The sequence below is a fragment of the Triticum urartu genome, chromosome 1 (genome assembly GCF_003073215.2).
Source record: "Triticum urartu cultivar G1812 chromosome 1, Tu2.1, whole genome shotgun sequence".
NCBI classification, from domain to species: domain Eukaryota; kingdom Viridiplantae; phylum Streptophyta; class Magnoliopsida; order Poales; family Poaceae; genus Triticum; species Triticum urartu.
The window spans coordinates 334,891,423-334,913,695 of record NC_053022.1 but is presented as its reverse complement, the minus strand read 5'-3'; the positions used below and the strand labels follow the sequence as shown (position 1 = coordinate 334,913,695).

General features: G+C 45.1%; 1 protein-coding gene across 2 annotated transcripts; it reads left to right on the top strand.

Annotated features, from left to right (window-relative positions):
- The first annotated feature begins 1,617 nt into the window (after positions 1-1,617).
- On the top strand, positions 1,618-21,516 carry LOC125510608 (peptidyl-prolyl cis-trans isomerase PASTICCINO1). Of its 2 annotated transcripts, XM_048675837.1 has the most exons (20): positions 1,618-1,889; positions 2,413-2,497; positions 3,304-3,373; positions 3,861-3,958; positions 4,144-4,266; positions 5,939-5,971; positions 6,265-6,323; positions 11,178-11,259; positions 11,671-11,829; positions 12,723-12,780; positions 13,479-13,627; positions 14,240-14,337; positions 14,410-14,479; positions 14,736-14,795; positions 15,583-15,639; positions 18,085-18,153; positions 18,331-18,408; positions 20,380-20,481; positions 20,558-20,629; positions 21,016-21,516. In XM_048675837.1, the coding sequence occupies exons 1-20, from the start codon at positions 1,819-1,821 to the stop codon at positions 21,295-21,297; spliced, it is 1,875 nt and encodes a 624-aa protein (XP_048531794.1). In that variant the 5' UTR covers positions 1,618-1,818; the 3' UTR covers positions 21,298-21,516. The 2 variants fall into 2 exon arrangements, with proteins under 2 accessions (XP_048531794.1, XP_048531802.1); XM_048675845.1 differs by lacking the exon at positions 18,085-18,153.
- The last annotated feature ends 757 nt before the right edge of the window (positions 21,517-22,273 follow it).

The window sequence follows — 22,273 nt, the reverse complement described above, 5'->3', positions numbered from 1 at the left end:
ACATTATGCTTGTGCAAAACATTAGTTTTCCCCGTTGCAAGGCACGGGCATATGTGCTAGTAGGACTTAGAGCATCTCCAGTCGTTCGGCCCCCAGGGTGCTAAAAAAGGGCGGTCTGAAGGCGAACCGACGCTAGTTCGGCCCCTGGGGGCGACCTAGCTCCCAGTCACGCCCCCAGGCGCCGCCTCCAGGACGCGAAAAATTCGAACTTGGTCGTTCCCGCTCACAAAAGGCGCCACAAGTCGGGCGATCGCAAGCCACAGTTCGGCGTACAAAAAAATAGAGCGACAGAAGTTCGCGTGCGCATCACTCAGCGGGCTCTGCCCCAGGTGTCGGCGGAGTTGGCGTGCGTGGGCTTGGCGGTGTCGGAGCAGCCTCTGCGCTGGGCGGCGCCGGCGCGACTTCGGTGGTGCTGGGCGTCGTGGAGGCGTCGTCACGCGGGCTTGGCGGCGGCGTCGGCGTGTGCGTCGGCATCGGCGTCGGCGGCCTTCTTGAGGGGAGCTGGTTCAGGATGAGGCCACGCTCCGCCAAGTACCACGTCTTGACCGCCTCGTCGGTGCTCTGGAGCATGTCCGTCCCGCCCAGCAGGAAAGCCAGGTCGGTGTTTCTCTTCTTCGCAGCGACGTTCGTCCGGAGCAGGTCGAGCTTGACGGCGCCACTCGACATCAACGCCGACCACCGCGCCTCGGTCTTCTCTTCACGAAGGACGGCCCGGGCCTGCGCGTCGGCGAGGCAGTGCTCGATGGACTCCTGCACTCGAGCGGTGGCCGTGTCGGCGTATTTTCCCTTCTTGGCAACTTTGTTGCCGTCCGGCCGCCCTTCCGATGCGCCAGGAGTCGGCGTGTCCGGCTTGTAGGTCTCCTTGGCCTTGTCGAGGGTGCGTCGAACTTTGCCCACTTCTCGCATTTGTCAATGCGTTTGTAGACGTGGAGGTACTTGAATTCGGCGCCTTGCCGACCCCAGGGCGTGGCTTCCGGGTGGATTCGTCATCCCCGCGTGAGCCGCCTCGGCCTCGATTTGGCCCGTCGAGGCAGCCGCAGCCGCGCGCGCCGCGTTGTCGCGGGCCTTCTTGGCGATGGCCCTGTTCCGCCGGTCGGCGGTGACAGCCTCCCGCCACTGAACTTCCGCCCTCCACTCGGCATTTGTCATGCCCGGTGGCTTGGTCGGCGGCGCCCTCGGCTTCCTCTGCTTCGGCTGGGCGACGGAGGCGGTCGCGGTTGCCACCGCGCGGGGGGCGACGTACTTCTTCGGTGGCATGGCGGCCGACTGGGAGGGAGGCGAGCGGGAGGGAGTTTGGCGGGAGGAAGGAAGAGTACGGGAGGGAAGTGGGGAAAACGCGGGAAGAAGCGGCGGGAACAGGCGCTCGCCTCGCCGACAGGGCGGACCCACGCGTCCTTTTTGCTTGTGCCGGCGCCCCAAACGCCCAGGAAGCCGGGTTCGGCCTGGGTCCGCCGGCACCAGTTTCGCCCCGAGCCGGCGAAAAACGAGGCTTCTTTTGGCGTGACTGGGCCGTTTTTCCGATGCCGGCGCGACAAAATCGTCTGAGGAGGGTCTGTTGGGGGGGAGATGGTCTTATGGACTTATATGGACCTATGCGATGTTTGGCCAACCGGATCGCGTGGTTTTTCTTTGGATCCTTCGCCGGCCGTGAGCGTTGAAGCGTCCAAGTCCAACCCAGTCTAGTCTAGGTGAGCGGCGCTGCCCCTACCTCAACTGCTCCCAGCTCTGCCATTAAACGCACACATACGCGATTGGAGAGGAGATCGATCCCCTCCTCCTTCCGTATCTGCATCAGCCGCTGTTCCACGAGCTTCAGCCATGTCCCACGACGATCCCCCGCCGGCTCCCGCCAAGAAGAAATCGCCCGCCGAGGAGGCGGCCGAGAAGAGGTCAGCACTACCCCCCCCCCCCCCCCCCCCCCCCCCCCCCCCCCCCCCCCCGCGGCAATCCGTACGGCTAGGGACTCTGCAGCGAGGCATGCATCAGAAAATTGGGCAGAGAGAATTTGTTCAACGTGCGGAATTTAGCTGGATAACAGGGGCAGAGTCGCGGAAGTTCTTACTTAGCTACCTAGTAATGTACTCCCTCCGTTCCTAAATACTCCCTCCGTTTCGAATTACTTGTCTTGAATTTGTCTAGATATGGATGTATCTAGACTCATTTTAGTGCTAGATGCCTCCGTATCTAGACAAATCTAAGACAAGTAATTCGGAACAGAGGGAGTACTTGTCTTTCTAGGCATTTCAACAAGTGACTACATACGGAGCAAAATGAGTGAATCTACACTCTAAAATATATCTACATACATCCGTATGTAGTAGTCATTTGAAATGTCTAGAAAGACAAATATTTAGGAACGGAGGGAGTAGTAAGCTGCAAATGGGTTTTATTCATGCCTTGGTTGTGCTGCAGGAGGGAGAAGCTTACTCCTGGGAGTTTGATGAAGGCGGTTATCCGGTCAGGCAGGGGAGACGCGACTCCTGCAGATGGAGATCAGGTCAGGGCCGGTTATTTTCCCTTCGTTCCAAACCTTTATTTGCTGCAGACTATTGTGACATAGGGCTTTGTGAATCAAACTTTTGCCATCTTACTACCCTCAGCCTTTCTGGAAGCCCAATGCTCTCGAGAATTTTATTGCTACTGCTAGTCTAACTTATGAACAATTGAAAAAGTATGTACATTGACCACATGGTGTATGTGGTAAGCAACCTCAAAACAAACAATGTCAAGAATAAGTATGTACATTGAATTGAGAGTACCTAGTAACGATGTCTCTGAATGATGTTTGTTCAGGATAGAAGTTTGTTCGTCACCGGGTGGGCTGGGCTGGCTTTATAACTCTATGTATTTTCTGATGACAAATACCTCTAGTTCTACATCACTAAATACTGGAAGTCATATGACAAAAAGCTGGTGCTCAATGGAAATATTTCCTGCAAAGGTTTTCATGAAATGCTTTACCTTAATATAAAAAGGTTTTAGGGTTTAGGGCCTTTGTACTGTTATTGTTGAATAATGAAGAAGTCCTTTAATTCTAGTTGATCGAGCCAATCATCAATTTGTGCAATATCCATCTATTCATTTAAAAACGGATGATCACATCACGGCTCAAATTTTGAGGTGCTGTTCAGCACTCAAGATAATACAGACGAAATCATGTGCCTTTATGTCCTATAAATGTTCAGGGCCCTCGTGATGGCTTTCTCGACCTTTCACTGGACAATCTCTGATTTTTTTTTTTGTTATAGGAGACAGTGGGACATTTCGTGGTCAAACTCTTTGTTAATTCTAGTCATTTTGCAGGTCATACTTCATTGCACTATTCGAACCATGGAGGGCATTGTTGTGAATTCTACAAGAAGGGAACATGGAGGTGATTAGGCAAAACACATTTAGCACAGCACTACATATATACAGTTCTTTTAGTTTACAAACACCATCAGGATGCTTCGGACTCGACAGATTCTTATCTTCATAGAAATTTAGTGCTTCCATAGCCATCTTCCAGTCGGTGTAGCTTTCAAGTATCAAGCTACAGATTTGCAGTCTTCTAATAGCAGATATAACATTAAAGTTTGTGCATGCTGCGAATAAAGAAAAAAAACAGTTCAGTGATATCGAGCTTTGCTTGTTAACCCTTCCAGTAAAAGCACTTACACTATGCTTCCTTTCATCTTGCATTACGACATATATTAGGTTAGACGAGATAAATGTAAAAACTTTTGTTAGGATATCTATCTTATAATTCACTTTCACTGCCACATGCATTTATTAGTATCTATACCTTTCTCTTTTTTTAGGTACTCAGCTCAGTGTATTGGGGCTCTAATCATCTCGTTTTACCATTATTATTATAACAGGAAAAGGAATCCCACTCAGATTTGTGTTGGGGAAAAGCAAAATGATCCTTGGCTTTGCTGAAGGCTTTCCAACGATGCTGAAGGGTGAAATTGCTATGGTATTCTGTTAAACAGAGTGCAACTTGTAAATTAAATAACAAGAATGTTGTAGGAAGGGCACATATTTCTGAGAATGCTATGGTTCAAATATGCATGTCCTGAATTTGCAAATATCTACTGCTGTCTCTAATCCCCCCCCCCCCCCCTCCCCCCCCCACCCCGTGGTCACAATCTATCTTTTCAGTTTAAAATGGAGCCGAAAATACACTATGCAGAGGATGATTGCCCGGTTACACCTCCAGATGGCTTCCCAAAAGATGATGAGCTTCAGTTTGAGGTTGAGATGTTGGATTTCTTTAAAGCCAAGGTTAGTCTTGTTATGATTGGAGCATGATACGTTGTATATATTTCGGAATCATGATGGTACAATGGTTCTGATATATTTTCAGCCATTAATTTCCTTTTGTACTTCTAAATCGATCAATTTCAGCATGATATGAGTCTGAAGAGTTATGCAATTTATGTTAATTAAGACTCTGTTCGCAACATAATAGCCACCTAAAAGAGCTGTTCGCCCTGCATGCATCCTTCTGCTGTTGCCGTGCACATCATTGCTACTGTTTGCACACGATGCTTGCCCCACACCATAATGATGGCTTTCATGGTTACCGATTATTTCTGTTACCATCTAGGATGTTGGGCCAATATATCTCACGAAGAACTACAACATCACCATATGTGTAATGTATCAGTATACAGCATAATAAACTGTGTGAACGATAGAGATTTGTATTTCTATCTTTCATGATTAGGTGAATGATATCGATCATGACATGGCATCCCCTATGGGAACTATTGAGTTAAGTGCAACACGCAAGTAAGCATGTTGGTCAGATAAACATATGGTTCATATAAGCTCCATTCGCCAAGTCGATGCCCTAATTATTTTTCTCTCCTTCTAACCCCCGGTCATGGTTTAAAAACCGAACCGGTGAGACTGTCGATTCAGATTTTCAACGGTCAGACCACCAGCTCATTGGTTAATTGACAACCAAAAACAGCAATATTTAAGCTAATTTTTCAGAAAAAATGACCCCAGATCAAATGGGTAGACATAATATTTGATGTAATCCATTAATAAATCACAAAGTGTTGCTAGCCCAGTTGGTTATTCGGCCTTTAGAGTGCCATGGCTCAAGGTCAAGGGTTTGATCCCTAGTTTATGCACCATTTTCTTAATATTTCCCTGTTTTTTTTACTAAAAGACCAATGCGTCATAAAAAACGGACAAGGCTCCGGTTCTGATTTTTCTGATCAGACCGCTGGTCCGGTCCGGTTTTTAAAACTATGCCCCAGGTAGTTGATTTCCTGACTCCATGGCTTTGTACTCACTGCAATGCCTAGTACCAATCAGTCACATCAACAACAACAACAAAGCCTTTAGTCCCAAACAAGTTGGGGTAGGCTAGAGGTGAAACCCATCAGATCTCGCGACCAACTCATGGCTCTGTCACATGGATAGCAAGCTTCTACGCAGCCCTGTCCATAGCTAGTTCTTTGGTGATACTCCAATCCTTCAGGTCTCTCTTAACAGACTCCACCCATGTCAACTTCGGTCTACCCCGACCTCTCTTGAAATTCTCCGCACGCTTTAGCCGTCCGCTATGCACTGGAGCTCCTGGAGGCCTGCACTGAATATGCCCAAACCATCTCAGACGATGTTGGACAAGCTTCTCTTCAATTGGTGCCACCCCAACTCTATCTCGTATATCATCATCCCGGACTCGATCCTTCCTCGTGTGGCCACACATCCATCTCAACATACGCATCTCCGCCACACCTAGCTGTTGAACATGTCGCCTTTTAGTCGGCCAACACTCAGCGTCATACAACATTACGGGTCGAACCGCCGTCCTGTCGAACTTGCCTTTTAAGCTTTTGTGGCACTCTCTTGTCACAGAGAATACCAATCAGACACATAATAATATTATTTGCCACATTCGATTCGGTTATTGACTCTAGTTTTCTCTCTCTTTCAGGTCGTGACTGAGGATTTAGGGGTTGTAAAGAAGGTAAACAGACATTCTATATTGATAGCATAAAATATATTCAGTTTTATCCAGTTGGGATTTTTAAATACTTTATTTTATTTATGTTTGGAGCACCTGTTTGATATTTTTTGTGCTTTCCAAAGTTAGCATAGTAAAAGGATTCATATATTCAGTTTGGGATTCCCCAAATGTTATCGGCATCCTTTACTCCCATGTTAGACTTTTTTTGTTGGTTATACAATAAGAGGTCAAGTAAATGAGAGCAGATGCTTCAGCATTGTGGCAAACTTATCATTGCCCTTTGGATGTGGCAGATAGTTGATGAAGGCAAGGGGTGGGAAACACCTAGAGAACCATATGAAGTGACAGCACGGTAAATGTTTATTTTACTCTAAATCTAATAAATTTGCTTAGTGCTTGGCAGCGTTAGCACATAGTTTTTCTTTCTTTATGGTTAGTGCCCAAATGCTACATAATTGACTTCTTTAATATGACTACTAGAAAACTGAAGTGTAAACTGAAATTGTAGTTGCATTTGATGATACAAACATATAATGGTCAATTTGCACAGAAAGGGATGAGGGGATACAAACCACTGAGACTATAAGGACGTGAGCCTAGCTCACTTGGTCGGGGGAGTGAATGCAATCCTACTTCTGGGTTCAAGTCCTCATGGACATGAATTTGTGTTCCTATTTATACTGTTGGGGGCTTCCCTTGCAGTTTCCCTTCAAAAACCACGAGTAAATGAACCCACCTGCTTGTCGACTGCGTCTTCTGGCATCTAGTTTGGTTCAAGGCGCTGTCATGGATAAGATCTACGGCAACAGCGCCATCTCCGGCGGGCGGCAAAGAATTCGCTGACTTGTTGAGAACAATGGTTGTGGTCACTCCCTCTGCGCTGAGGCACGGGACAAGCTCCATCATGGATTTGGAACCGAAGGAAACATATCTTTTCCTCAATGATACCCCAGCCATACTCGACCTCCTAGACATGATCGACTGCGTCTTTTGGCATCTAGTTTGGTTCAAGGCGCTGTCATGGATAAGATCTACGGCAACAGCGGCATCTCCGGCGGGCGGCGAAGAATTCGCTGACTTGTTGAGAACAATGGTTGTGGCCACTCCCTCTGCGCTGAGGCACGGGACAAGCTCCATCATGGATTTGGAACCGAAGGAAACATGTCTTTTCCTCAATGATACCCCATCCATACTCGACCTCCTAGACACGAAATAGGCAAACCCTTGGGTCACACCGTCCTGCCCAATGGTTAGACTTAGGGCTCTTTTTGTTCACTTGGCTGTAGCCTACTGCAGACTCGTGGCACAGCTAGGAGAAGACGAGATGGAGTCTCTTGTCAATAGAGTGATTGTGACTGAATCTGAAACTGCAAATGAGTATTGATGTTCATCCTGAATATGCCCAAGATCCCGTGGAGTGGAGCTGTCATGATGGCCACCTTCTTCATCAACCGCATGCCATCCCGGGTGACGGGTATGAAATCACCGTGTGAGTTGGTTTTCACAGAAAATAAATTCCCAGTTCTCCCCAAGGTGTTTTGTTGCACTTGTTTTGTTATTGGGTATTCTTCAGGACAAAGAGGTACAAATGCCGGAGTTCGTCTGAGAGACGGACATTTGTGAGCATGGATGTTACGTTCCGTGAATCGGAACCCTTTATGGTGAGAAAACTTATCTCAGTGTCTTGTTTGAAGAACTTGACCAATGTCTCCTCCGGAGATTGGTCAAGAGGGGAGAGTAGTACACACAAATGGAGATGCAACAATCACCTTTAGTAACTCATGTGGCTCCTGCGATGCAAGCACCAGCTTCCACTGATGATGTGCAGGTTGGCACACAGACTCAGACTGGTAGTGTGCCGAGGTGGGCAAGAGAGCAAGAGGAGAGCTAAAGGTGTATTCACGGAACCGTGCACCAGCTCAGATTGGTAGTGTGCCAAGGTGGACAGCAGAGCAAGAGGAGTAGCTAAAGGTGTATTCACGGAAGCGAGATGATGGTGTTGCACATCAAGGGGAGCAACTAGATCAACCACTGACGGAACAACAGGGTAATAATGATGTGATCTCCATCTCCTCTGACGGGGATTGGGCTAAAGGATCAATTAAAGGAGAAAATTGCTTTGAGGAGAACTCGAGCAACAGCAGGGATACCGGAGAAACGGTATGGATTCGATGACGATGATATTGCAAATTACGTCTCCCATGAAGCATTATCTCCAGCCCACAAAGCATTTATTGTTTCTCTTCAGTCTGTGTCAATTCCGATTGACTAGAAGAAGGCAAGGAGGACTCAAAGTGGCGGGCGGCAGAGCTGGAGGCTCTGCGTAAGAATAAGACATGGGTACTGACACCCCTTCCAAAAGGAAAGAAGGCAGTCAACTGCAAGTAGGTATACACTGTGAAGCAAAATGCAGAAGGAAAGGTTGAAAGGTACAAAGAAAAGCTTGTGGCGGCGACCGGGGGGGTGGGGGGGTGGGGATAGCCATACATACGACATTGACTACTATGAGACCTTTGCTCCAGTAGCAAAGATGAACACCGGGAGGGTTCTGATCTCATGTGCAGCAAATTTTGGCTGACCTTTACACCAACTTGATGTGAAGAGTGTCTTCTTGCATGGGGACTTGCAAGAGGAGGCATACATGGAGATTCCACGTGAGTTCTCGACTTCCGAGACTGTTGGCGAGGTATGCAGGCCGAAGAAAGCCCATTGCAGACTGAAGCAGTCTCCAAGAGCTTGGTTTGACAAGTTTAGACGGGCGGTGTGTGACATGGGGTATGGACAATGCAATGGTGATCATACATTGTTTTATAGAAACTCTAAAGGGAAAATAAACATCCTTGCAGTTTATCTTGATGATATCATTATCACCAGTGATGTTGACAGAGAGATAGCAAGGTTAAATGGGTGTCTGAGTAAGACCTTTGAAGTTAAAGATCTTGGTCGACTCAAGTACTTTCTTGGTATAGAAGTGGTCAAGTCTGGAAAGGAATAACTATTTCTCAAAGAAAGTATACCCTGACCTCCTCTATGATGTTGGTGTTGAAGTATTGTCTAACCCTTTCCATCAGTTCAGACTTTTCGTTGTGTTGGCTAGTGCATGAAGCTTAACATGGTATCAGAGCCTAAGGTCTTGAGTTCAAGTCCTGGCTTTCGTAGTTTATTTAAAAATTGTTGCTCCCCCCTTCCTGTCCACGTATAGGCCTCTTGAGCCATACCTTTGAGTCTATTCATGTGTTGAATTCCCGTGTCACACGTGAGAGGGGTGTTGAAATGTATATGTGGATTGCCTAGCCCTTTTCATCACTTCGGACTTTTGGTTGCGTTGGCTAGTGCATGAAGCTTAACATGGTATCAGAGCCTAAGGTCTTGAGTTCAAGTCCTGGTTTTCATAGTTTATTTAAAAATTGTTGCTGCCCCCCTCTGAGCCATACCTCCGAGTCTATTCATGTGTTAAATTCCCGCATCACATGTGAGAGGGGGTGTTGAAGTGCATATGTGGATTGCCTAGCCATATCAGAGCTAATGTCTTGAGTTCAAGTCATGGCTTTAGCAATTTATCCAAAAATTGTTGTCGCCCCCCATTGTCCACGTATAGGCCTCTTGAGCCATACCTCTGAGTCTATCCATGTGTTGACTTTCCGCGTCACATGTGAGGGGGGGTGTTGAAGTGTATATGTGGATTGTCTAGCCCTTTCCATCAGTTCGGAGTTTTGGTTGCGTTGGCTAGTGCATGAAGCTTAACAGTTGGCATGTTGGGTTGTCGACTGTGCAACCCCAATTGATCAAAACCATAAAGTGACTGCCTAATCACGTGGTTGTCGAGCCGCTGCTCTCCCCTCTTTGGTCGGTTGCTGCTTCCCATCTTGCATCGGCTGCCGCTCTTCGGCCGACTGCAGCTGCCCTTTTCCTCTGTCAGCCCACTACTTCTCTAACCCGGTCAGCGTTGCCTCCTGATTGGGCTGCTTCGTCCCCTCCAGAGATCTGGCCGCCCCGGTCAACGCTCTTCGGAGATTGGGATGCTTTGTCACCCTCCACAGATCGGGCCGACTCGGTCAACTCTTCTTCTATATGTTGATGACATGATCATCACCGGTGACAACCATGAGTACATGCCTTTGTTAAGGATGTCTTAGTGAGCAGTCTTAGTGAGCATGCCTTTGTTAAGACATGCCTTTGTTAAGGCATGTCTTAGTGAGCAGTCTCTTATGTTTGATCTTGGCTCTCTTTGCTATTTTCTTGGGATTGAGGTTTCCTCTACCTCTGATACCTTCTTTATTTCCCAAGAGAAATATATTTAGGATCTTCTTGCTCGTGTTGCTCTTACTGATAAGTGCACTGTTGACACTCTCATGGAGCTCAATGTTCAACTCCGTGCTTCTGATGGTCCCTTGTCTGATCTGACGCGTCATGGGCATTTTGAGCCAGTTTGTTTCTGCTCCCACTTCGGTTCACTGTAGTCACCTTCGTGTTCTACGATATCTTCGTGGCACGATCTTTCAACGTCTTTTCTTTTCCTGCTCCAGTTCTTTACAGCTTCAGACCTATTCAGATGCTTCGTGGGCTAGTGGTCCCTCAGATAGCCGTTCACTTTCTTCTTATTTTCTTGTTGGTTCTCTCATCGCGTGGAAGATGAAGAAACAGACTGCAGTTTCCCATTTGAGTGCGGAGGCTGCGTTATGACTTGGTTATGATGGTTACTTACTTCGGGAGTTTGGTGTTTCTGTCACTACACCCACTCCCCTCCTGTCAAACAGTGCAGGTGAAGCATGAGCTCCCCAAGCATATTGGTGTTAATGCTTCTTTTGTGCGTGCTGCTGTGCAGGATTAGGTTATTCCTCTTCAGTATGTGCCTTTCGAGTTACAGTTGGCGGATTTTACGAAGGCCCAGACTAGAGCGCAACATGGATTTTATCTCTCCAGACTCAGTGTTGTGGATCCACCCTGAGTTTGAAGAGGGGGGAGGGAGGGGGGGGGGTTAGAGTTATACTATGTTCCATTATAGCTTGTATAATTTCCCTGTTGTATGAGGGGTTTCATGCATATTTACCACCTGTACATCTATATATATACTGGCCATTGGCCCCCAGGAAATACAAGTTGCATATTTCCTAACAGTTGCATTTACATATTCAGCCTACTATGATATTACTTACCTTCTTATGAAAAATAATTTAACTAGGACATTTTTGTTTGTCATCTCCAGGATAACTGCAAGAACAGCAGATGGAAAAGAAATTCTTCCCAGTAAAGAAGTGCCATATTTCTTCACTTTGGGTAAATCTGAGGTCAGTGGCATCCTTGTTGCATGTAGTAACAGCATAGGGTATTAATTTTGCGCTTTTGGACATTCTATTGTATCTTATAGGAATGCAAGATATAGGTATATCATGCGCTTGTCTAAACACTTCTGTCCAAATTTGCAACTTACTCCCTCCGTAAAGAAATATAAGAGCATTTAGATCACTACTTCAGTGATCTAAACGCTCTTATATATCTTTACAGAGGGAGTATTTGAGAACCACATGGTGCCCACTGTACGAATTATTTGGGCTATCTAGTTTAGGTCTAGCATACTTGGTGTAATGTAAAACTCATCTGCTGATTCTATCATTCTAAAATGCATAAAAAGCTATATCATTCCCATTGATTCTCCTAACTTCTGTTTGCTATGCATTTTTTTTCCTGTTTTAGTTTAGGCACCTAAAGGCCTTGAGATGGGAATTGGAACAATGGCACGCAAGGAAAAAGCAACTATTTATGTTACCAGTACCTATTTGACAGAGTCCTCAGTAATGCCGCAACTTGAAGGCCTTGAAGAAGTTCATTTTGAGGTGGAACTTGTTCAGTTTACTCAGGTATAGTCATAATTAGCTATTAGACACTTCCATTAAACACTTGTTTAGAATTTGAATTACGGCCTATGGTCTTCTAGGGGGTTTCCGTTACATACCATAGTATTCCTGCTTTATTCGGGCTGTGTTTTTGATGGAATTACATGCTCTCCTTGAGGATGATGAAGTTTGTCTGGTCATACTTTCTTTTATCACCAAATGACTATGATTCATATACTACACTACAACTGATTTTATGGGCTGTATAATGAAGTAATTTGTTACCCATCATTTGTGATGCCACACCATGGTCTACTATCCATTATAACATAAATCTAAATCAAGGCGCTAGACCCACAATTCGCTTCATCAAAAGTCTAAAGCATGCAAGGTAGCCTAGTCAATTTCCATATCTAACCAATCACAACTAACGACTGGCAAACCATCAATATTTGTGGCTTTTAAAATACATCGAAGAAATTTATTACCTAGGAAATTTGGAAATCTCATGTTACTTGAGAAAGTTGAAGACCAAAATCGAATTATTATGATTTTCTGGCTCATTTAAAGAAGCAGTAGAGAACTGGATATTGATACTAGAGTTGTGTCATGGCCTAAAATATCCAATATGGATAACTGACATTTTTTTATAAAAATAAATTCACTTGGTAAGGGGTGATAGGGCCATCATAGGTACTCCAGCTTACCTAACTTTTCAATGCACACAGGTTCTTATAGCTGGTAGTGTAGATACAACACACTGAAGGCTTCTTACTCTAGTTTACTTTATCGAATACGCACCTAATTGTATTATACTTTACTGTGATTCATTTGTTCATCACTAGAATCTTCTTTTAGCTATAACTATGCGTATAACATACAAAGTTATGCTAACAGTTTGTGTGATGTAATAATAGGTGAGGGATATGCTTGGTGATGGACGCCTCATAAAGCGCCGTGTAGTTGATGGAAGTGGTTGGTAACCTTTTGTATTTTACATGTTGATACTACCTATGTCCCCTCTGGTCCCAACACCTTTAACCCTTGTAGTGTAGCAAAATTTATCTTTCACAGAATTATACTATAAATGTTGCTTTCTTCCCTCTGTCCTTTGTAGTGTAGCAAAATTTATCTTTCACAGAACTATACCGGAAGTGTTACTTTCTGTCCTGTGTGTCCACCTACTGAAAACTGGTACCTTTCGATTTTCTTGTGCTTGGTTACTGTGATACTTTAGAGGATACACATTTTTTAGCTCTTTTTACCATTTGAAGAATTTCAATGTTTTACTTTATTAGTAGAAAATCCATTAAGTACAGATCTAAAAGGTAATAAATGTAATAGCACATTTGTCTATTTTGTTTAAAATCTCCCTATCTCCTGTTGTCCTTTTTTTACTTGGAATGATGGATGGTTTTCTGTTTGATTCAAGTAATAGGTCTAAAAGGATACTGGAATACAGATTAAGAACATAACTAAGGAGTGAGAAATTAGACAAAACTATTTGCTATTTATCATGTTAATTTTACTTTATAAGTGCAAGTTCGTTAATAGGGTGGTCATTGTAGATTTTTAATCTTGATGAGTAGTACATGAAGTTATCATTTCCCGTTCTTGTTTTACCATGTAACACGCTTACTTAAGCTGCTTTTTGTTTTCTTCCAAAATATCAGGTGAATTTCCTATGGACTGCCCCCTTCATGATAGCTTGTTAAGAGTTCATTACAAGGGGATGCTCCTTGATGAACCAAAGTCAGTATTTTATGATACACAAATTGATAATGATGGGGAACCATTGGAGTTCTGTTCTGGAGAAGGATTGGTAAATATTATAGCTTTTATTTTATCTACATAATCAATCTTAGTTACTTTATTAAATCTTGCTATCAGAATGTGGCAAATGGACAACAAAAATAATACCGACCATTTTGTTTCGAGAACCATGGGTCTCCGAATCCTACTTTTGTTTCCTATTTTTTAAAGTATCACTTAGACTTTATTTAGTTCAAAAATAAGAATTTACAATACAGAAACTGTGAAAGTTGATCACATATGGCATCGACCTTTAAACTTTGTATATGTTAATAATTTGAACTCCCAATAGGGTTTCAGGGCTTCGCTTCCAAATTGATGGTTCTGTATACTTATTGTCCTTTCTTAGAACTATTACATACTTACTTGAAAAAATAAAATGGGACTTTGTTATCACATAAGTACTCCCTCCGTCCGAAAAAGCTTGTCCCTCAAATGGATGTAAGCTTGTCCCATTTGAGGGACAAGCTTTTTCGGACGGAGGGAGCAATACTTCTATACACTTCCTGTTATCGTTTTCTCTTAGAATTCTGTTACTACATATCTCTAGTATTGAATGTTAAAATATGTTTCATCCTATCAATTGAAGAAGAGTAACAGATGTTTTGATGCATTGTCGTAGGTTCCTGAAGGATTTGAAATGTGTGTTCGACTAATGCTTCCTGGTGAAAAATCTATTGTCACCTGCCCTCCAGATTTTGCGTATGATAAATTCCCAAGGTCGTATCAACCTTTACATTCGTAATTTTTTTGGCAATGAAGCTTTTTGAATAATCGGATATGGTGCAACAGGCCAGCGAATGTTCCTGAAGGAGCTCATGTTCGGTGGGAAATTGAATTACTTGGATTTGAAGTTCCCAAGGTATGAAACCATTTGTTTTTCTGTTGCTTTTTATGGTGTCATAGTACCATAATAGACTGTGTTACATGCGTCACATATGTGCACAGGTAAATGCTAATAGTTTCCCTTGGGAGCTTTCTCATAACTCAGTGCAACATTTACCTACGGAATTATTTCTATTATTTATATATTTAATATATTTTTTCTTTGGTTATGCTTGTCATATGATTTTAACTAGTGAATTTTCTTTTCTCAAATGATCATTGTACAAATGCAGGATTGGACTGGCTTGACCTTCAAAGAAATCATGGAAGAGGCAGATAAAATTAAGAACACGGTATACTTACAATGATTATATTATCTTTAATCCCGCCAATTTGTATTCGAGTGAGACTTGTTAAGCTTCATGCACTAGCCAACGCAAAACCAAAAGTCTGAACTGATGGAAAGGGCTAGGCGGGCTAGGCAATCCACATATACACTTCAACACCTTTTCTCACTTGTGACGCGGGAAGTCAACACGTGAGAGGCCTATACGTGGACAGAGAGGGGGGCAGCAGCAATTTTTAGATAAATTGCGAAAGTCAGGACTTGAAGTCAAGACCTTGGGCTCTGATACCATGTTAAGCTTCATGCATTAGCCAACACAACCAAAAGTCCGGGCTGATGGAAATGGCTAGGCAATCCTCATATACACTTCAACAAGACTGTCGTAAATGCACTTTTGCAGAAAATGGGTATATGCAAGAAACTTATGAGACATCTTTGCATAAAAATTTAGTTTCTCTCTTTCCTTTCTATTTGGACAAATTATTTCAACTGCTATTTAAATGTTGTTTGCTAGAGCAACATGTCAAATGAATTTCAACCAAGTGTCTTGCAATCCTGAAGATGGTTATTTGGTTTAAGATGCCATTAGATGTATAGGCTTATGAGAATCCTGAGCTTTCCTTTGGGCCATCAGCTGGGTCTAGTCTATAGTGATTTTGAGCTCTCTTTTTTGCTAGAGTTTGAGCCTACATTCAACCAGCACTTAGTTACAAAGTATTTCATAATTTTGATCTGGTACTTCATTATTGTTTTAGATTTTAGACAACTGACTTTAAACAGAATCGCTTTCACAGGGTAACAGACTATTTAAAGAAGGAAAATTTGAACTTGCAAAAGCAAAATACGAGAAGGTATGTCCACTGGTACTTGAAGTTGCTGTGCAATAAATTGATTACTTCTATTTATTATATAAATTGAGTCTTAGGTAGCGATATTCATCTGTGTCTCTACATCTTTCCTAAAAACAACTATTCTTGTTTGCAAAGATGTTCCCGGGCATGGCCAGGAAGAGTAGCCAGTCTATTCATGTTGTATGTCGGTGTTATATTATTTCCCTTTGATTCTTTATGCAAGTTTAACATTCTAACAACATATACCGAAAAAGGCTTTCGCCCCGCTTTATAAATAAAGCAAACCACCACGGCCACAAGGTATCACAAATGTCCACCCACCCACCCACCCACACACACACACACACACACACACACACACACACACACACACACACAAAGTCACACAGCATAGAGTACAGGAGGGTTCTGCTGAGGGCACAGCTCAACAAGCCCTGAAAACGAAAACAAAGGCGGATAAACATTCTTTATGCAAGTTTAACATTCTGACAACATATAAGAACAAGCAAAGTCCAAAAGAGCTAAAAATAGGCCAAAATAGCATGTGCTAAGTGCCTAAGTTCATCTGCTACCCACCAGAATTGATTGCTCAATATACAGATTAAATTTGACACTACATCTGCTGAGTTCATTTCAGATTTTTGGAGAAGTGCACCATGCACTTCCTTTTCTTTTACAAAAAAGGGTTGGGGTTGAGGGAAACCTGTCTTGTCCAAAACTGACGAGATCTAGTAAACTGGTTGATGTAGGACCAACCCCTAGGGTGGCCTGATCTTCACGAATTGGAGAGGGATTTGGGGTGTATTGTCTGTATTCACGAAGAACACGGGACAAATCCACAAGAAAACACGAGAGAACACTAATTGGACAAGATCCACACCAAGTATCCCTCAGATCACAAGCCAATACATGAGGTGCATGTAGATCCAAGAAAAACAAAGAAAATAAAGGATAACTAGGGTAGTCCTTCCCCAATCTCTAAGATATGTGAGGGTCTTGAGAGATGGTCTTCTCCAATCCAAAGGATGTGGAGGTCCTGGTAATCCAAAGGGATTCTTCTCCCTTAGGAGGGCTTGATCCTCTAAGAGGAGGTACAAGGAGTCAAGGAGCAATGCTCTCTCAAGATCTAGTTTCTGCTTTGCTAACCCTAGAGAGGAGGTGGGGGAAAGGTATATATAGTCCTAGCTACGAAGAGCTAAGTGGGGGAGGTGAGAGAGGGGATACATAGCTCGTGGGCCAGATTTGCACGCAGGCACATGCTGGCCTGTCCGGGTCGCAAGCCTGCAACTCGTCCGGATCAGGGCTTCCACAGGCGCCACTCGGAGGGCTCGCTCTAGGAGCTGTACTGTCCGGGTTCCAAGCCAGGCAGTCTAACTTCACCAATTTAGCTTCCGTTGCCTTGCGCGTGGTAGCCAGACGAAGGGCCAGATGGTGATCCAGAGGAGGTTTTTGTCCGGCTATAGGCTGGATAGTCTGGCTACTGGATTCCAGCTGCCCATCTTCTCTCTTCCATCTCCGCTTCCAAGCTTATCTGTGTATGGTGTGGGCGTACTCTTGTGCGCACTCCTCCTTGACTTGCGTGAAGCTCAGCTCAAACCTATGTATGCATGAAGGAGGGTCAAGTAGTATATCACCCATGAGAGAACCAAGTAGACACACATAAAGGATGGAATTCACCTTAGTATATGTGATGTGTTGGCAATGAAGCCAAAGCCATGGTGATGACCCTAGGGTGCTCCGCACCACTAGTTTTCTCAGTGGAGCCTGAGGTTTGTGCGAAGTGTCGAAATTCTTCAATTTGAATCTAAATGTTAAATGTAAATGAATTAAAGCGATATTGACAATAAACAAGAGATAACACCACAGCTATGCCAACGTCACGGCATGAGCATGCCGTTGTGGTTCTTAATTATAAATTGACTCTCATTTTAATCATGGTGCTCCATGCAAATTCTGCAATTCATGTTGTTGGGATAAATGTGCTGGAGTTCAGGATATCTCATTGTACTAAGATTATTATTTTGGCGGAGCTTAGCTCACATGATGCAAAGTATATGGCAAAAAGCATTTTACAGGGGGGTTGGGAGATCTTTTTTGTCAGTTCTAGATTTTTTTGTGCAGCCCCATGTATTCAGTGAGATAGCACAAAGTATGCAACTCCATGCAGGTGTCCACGGAAATCCATGTTTGTTTCCCCCCTTTTGTTTGGGTCCATTAATTTTTTCCTTCTGTAAATATGCTGTGGATACCTTTGTGCTCATTTTCTTTTAATATAGTGTACCCTTTTATTTTGGGGCTCCCCTTCTGTTTTCCAGTTATAAAAAGAAAAGTCATGCTAAAACTTACTTTGCTTGTCAAAAGAAAATGCTTGGATGTGAAACAAGCCATGCCAACAGCTCTTAAACTTTTTGCTGACTTTGGTTTCCCTACCCTCTATGGATGTAGTTGCTTAGGGAGTATAACCACGTGCATCCTCAAGACGATGAAGAGGGGAAAATCTTTGCCAATTCAAGAGTACGATGATACTCTATTTTCCAGCTTTCTCCTACCATACCGATTGATGCACTGACCACTAGATCACCCCCGCCCCACCACCCCACCACCCCACGCGCACACACATTTCTCCTCCCATTAGTAGTATATGTTTTTCTACTTGTTGCTGTTAAACCTTTTATGTTGTTACAAATGCAGAGTTCTCTACATCTAAATGTAGCTGCTTGCTACCAGAAGATGGGTGAGTACAGGAAGTCTATTGAAGCGTGCAATAAGGTAATTCACTGAAAGGAACTTGGGCATAGCTTCTCACGCCATGGGGTACTGGACCCGTCCGGATAGGTCCTTATTGGTTTCCATGTCTAGTTTGTTTGATTAGTTGAGTCGGTTCAAGTCTTCCCTAGCCTACTGCCAAGCTGCACTATAAAGCTATACAATTTAACATGTAATTAGGTATTGAAGAAATAAACAGAGAAAAGGGGATCCTCCCTCCCCGCTGCCAGAGGGCGGGGCCGGGCAAAGCCCGATCGCTGCCTGCGGCGGCGGGGCCTCTCTCGTCTCTTCATGCGGGGTGGTCGGCGTGGACCGACGGCCCTGGACCTGGTGGCGGCGCTTCCGTGGGGCTCCACCGCGCGGCGTCGCATCGGCGCTGGTGGTGGCGCGCGGGTGCGATGGCGGCGTGACAGGCATGCCCTGGTGGTGCACGGCCAGTGTGGTGAAGGCAGGCTGCCAGATCCAGACGCGGTGGGTGCGGGCTGCGGGCGGTCATCTCCGCGGTGGTGGTCTGCTGGCGGAGGTGGCGGCGCAGCGGTGTGGGTCTCGCCCTTCTTCTCCTCTGGTTTTAGTCGGGGGCTGGAGGCAGGCTAGGGCTGCTGGTGGTGGGTGTGCGCCCGCCGGATCTGATGCATTTTTCCGGCGGGCGGCACGGGTTGGCGCAGTGGCCCGGCGTGGTGGCTGCTCCGGCTGTGGGCGGCGGCGGCGGGGTGGCTCGGCCCTCTGGGTGTGGCGGCTTCCATTCGTTGAGCCGACATCACGGCAGTTCGGCTGCGGCGGCGGCTGTTTTTTCGGCGTCGGCTCGTTTGTAGGCGGCCCGTTTCGACCTTCGGTCACTCTCCTCGTCGTCTGGTTGCTACCATCGTCGAAGGTTCGGTCCTCCCCTGGCTACGGTCCATCGCTCGTCTCGCACTCGGCAGCAAGGACCGAGCTCATCTCGCGCCCGGCAGCAGGACCGACCTCGCCTCGCGCCCGGTGCCGCAGGACGGGTCGATGGAGGCGTTGGGGGCAGCCCAGGGGTGCGAAAGGTGGATCCTTTCCGCCCGTATCTTTGGTTGGGGTATCTTTGGTTGGGGTAGCGGGAGGTCTCGAGTGGGGTGTCAAGGTCTTGGATGTCGGGGCGGTGGCCCTGGTGGTGGTTCCGTGGTGCTCATGGGCAGAGCCCATGGCTTGGTGCTGCCCGGTGGCCATGGCCGTGTGGGCGGCGTGGTCGCCGGGGTGTGGTGTTCGGTGGCGGTGAGTGTTGGCCGGGCTGAAAACCTGTTCTATCTTCGGACGGACCGGCGGCGGCGAAGCTCATTCCCTTGAAGGCGTCGTCGCGGGTATCATTGCCCGTCGTGTTGCTCCAGGGGAAACTCTAATCCTCGGGTTAGGCGGTGGCGGTGCTCTGGTGCCGTTTCCTTCCTGAAGGCACGGTTCGTCATATGTGGCTTCATCTCTTCACGGTGGCGTGTTCACGGTTGAGGACCCCGGTTGCTCTCGTAGCTCTAGGGATGTTGTTGCTGCGCTCAGCGCCTATGTATCTTGCCTTGGGTGTGCGTGTGTAGTGTTGGCGGGTGTTTGTACCGGGTTGTTGAGAATCGTTGCTTTATATATAAAGCGGGGTGAAAGCCTTTTTCGGTAAAAGGGGACGTTTTTCCTCCAGAACAGATCTATCCTCAAGGCGCCAAGCCTAAACTCCCTCGCCCTCGCCCTCCTACCATCCACCACTATGCGCTCCATAATCTAGGTTGTGACAGTGCTACCATGAAAACAGCCACATGGCCCATTGGGTGAAGGTCGGATGGACTAGGGTTGGGGGATCAAAGGTCAAATGGACTTACAGTTTTGCTCTACTCCCTCATGGATTGCAATTTTGCACTTCACCTCCTGAACTCCATTCAAGTCTGCTACATCAGCCTCTGCAAAGTATAGATTTGCACAAGGTTCACATTATTATCCTGCTGTTGTTTTGATTTACTTGTGTTTGAACAGGTGCTTGATGCAAATCCTGTGCATGTCAAAGCACTCTACCGCCGAGGAATGTCATACATGTTAGGTGGGGACTTTGATGATGCAAAGAACGATTTTGAGAAGGTTAGTGGCACCATGCTTCAGAATCATGTTTGGTTGGTAGAGGCCTAATCTATATGTAATGGCATCGCTTCATTAGATGGTAACCGTTGATAAGTCCTCGGAACCTGATGCTACAGCGGCCCTTGTTAAACTTAAACAGAAGGAACAGGTATGCAACAGAACATGCACAAACTCATACTCCCTCCATTTCTAAATATAAGTCTTTCTAGAGATTTCACTATGGACTACATACGGATGTATATAGACGTAGTTTAGAGTGTAGATTCACTCATTTTAGTCGGTATGTACTTCATATTAGAATCTCTAGGAAGACTTATACTCCCTCTGTTCCTAAATATAAGTCTTTATAGAGATTTCACTATGGACTACATATGAAACAAAATGAGTGAATCTACACTCTAAAATGCATCCACATACGAATGTGGTCCATAGTGAAATCTCTACAAAGATCTATATTTAGGAACGAAGGGAGTATTTAGGAACGGAGGGAATAGTGTTCAAAGTTTGTAACTAACAGTTGATGCACAAACAAAGGAAATTGAAAAGAAGGCAAGGAAGCAGTTCAAAGGACTATTTGACAAGAAGCCAGGAGAGATATCTGAAGTTGGTGTGGAGTCCAAGAATGGTGGCGACACGGCAGGGTCTGGCGAGGCAGTGACAAGTAGGGATAGAAATGGAAGCGGGAAGTCTAGTCCTCCGAGTGCAGAGTCAGATCATGCCTTTGATGAAGAGAGGCCAGGACTTATTGGCCGCATCTGGCCTTCTGCGAGGCGGATTTTCTCCTCCCTTGGTCTGAACAGGTGCACAATACTCTGAGCAGCCAGCAGTAACGAGAGATTTAGTTGTAAACAAGGAATTTTTTCACATATACAGTCCTCACTTATACAGAATTAATCTTGTAACATTATGAAAATCTTACCAATATATATGGACTGGAGTGATACTGAAAAATCGTGAGTAAGCACCGGTTGTTGTAACAGTGAAAATTGATTGCCGTTTGTGTCTGCTAATGCATTGTTGAAGCGAACTTATATACTGTATATTTTTCCTTACTTTGTTTGTACTTCCGCTTGAAGCGAAATATATACCCCAATGACATTTCATGAATGTTAGTTGTTGCAACATACAGAGTAAAAATACCAATAGTGTATAAATCAAAGTTAGAAACAACATACCCTAATGTTGTAGATGTGATTCCCAAGTCAGTTTTATGCGTACACATAATCCATCAAAACTAACGTCTGAATCTATCGATTTTTTATGGGCTACATAGCCCTCTAACACTGTATTCCGGTCGCTAAGCCCTCTTAACGACCTGCACCAGCCTATTGTTCAGCGTCATTAGAGGGGAAACCCTATACTACGCTCTTTGCGGCAAGTTGTGTGCAAACGCACAGACATGGCGAGGCGAGCGATTAAATGGGCCCGCCCGTTTGCGCGTTTCACTGATCCCGGTTTTGGGGGGAGCAACTAGTTAACGAGCGCTCCTTCGGGAGCCTCGCAATGATCAGCGCCACTTGACGCGCTCTCAGTCATTCGTCACGTGTCGCGCTTTGGATGTTTCCTCCGGATTTTTTTTATTTTTTTATTTTTCCACACACGTTTTTGGCTTTTTAAACGGTTTTTTTCGGGTTTTTTCGATGTTTTGGTTTTCCTCCGGTTTTTCTTAGTTTTTTGATCAAAAAAAATTTTGCGCGAAAAAAACACGTTTTCCATTTTTTTCGCAAAAGTCACTATTTTTTTCGCAAAAGTCACTATTTTTTCCGCGAGAGGCACGGTTGTGCTTTAGCGA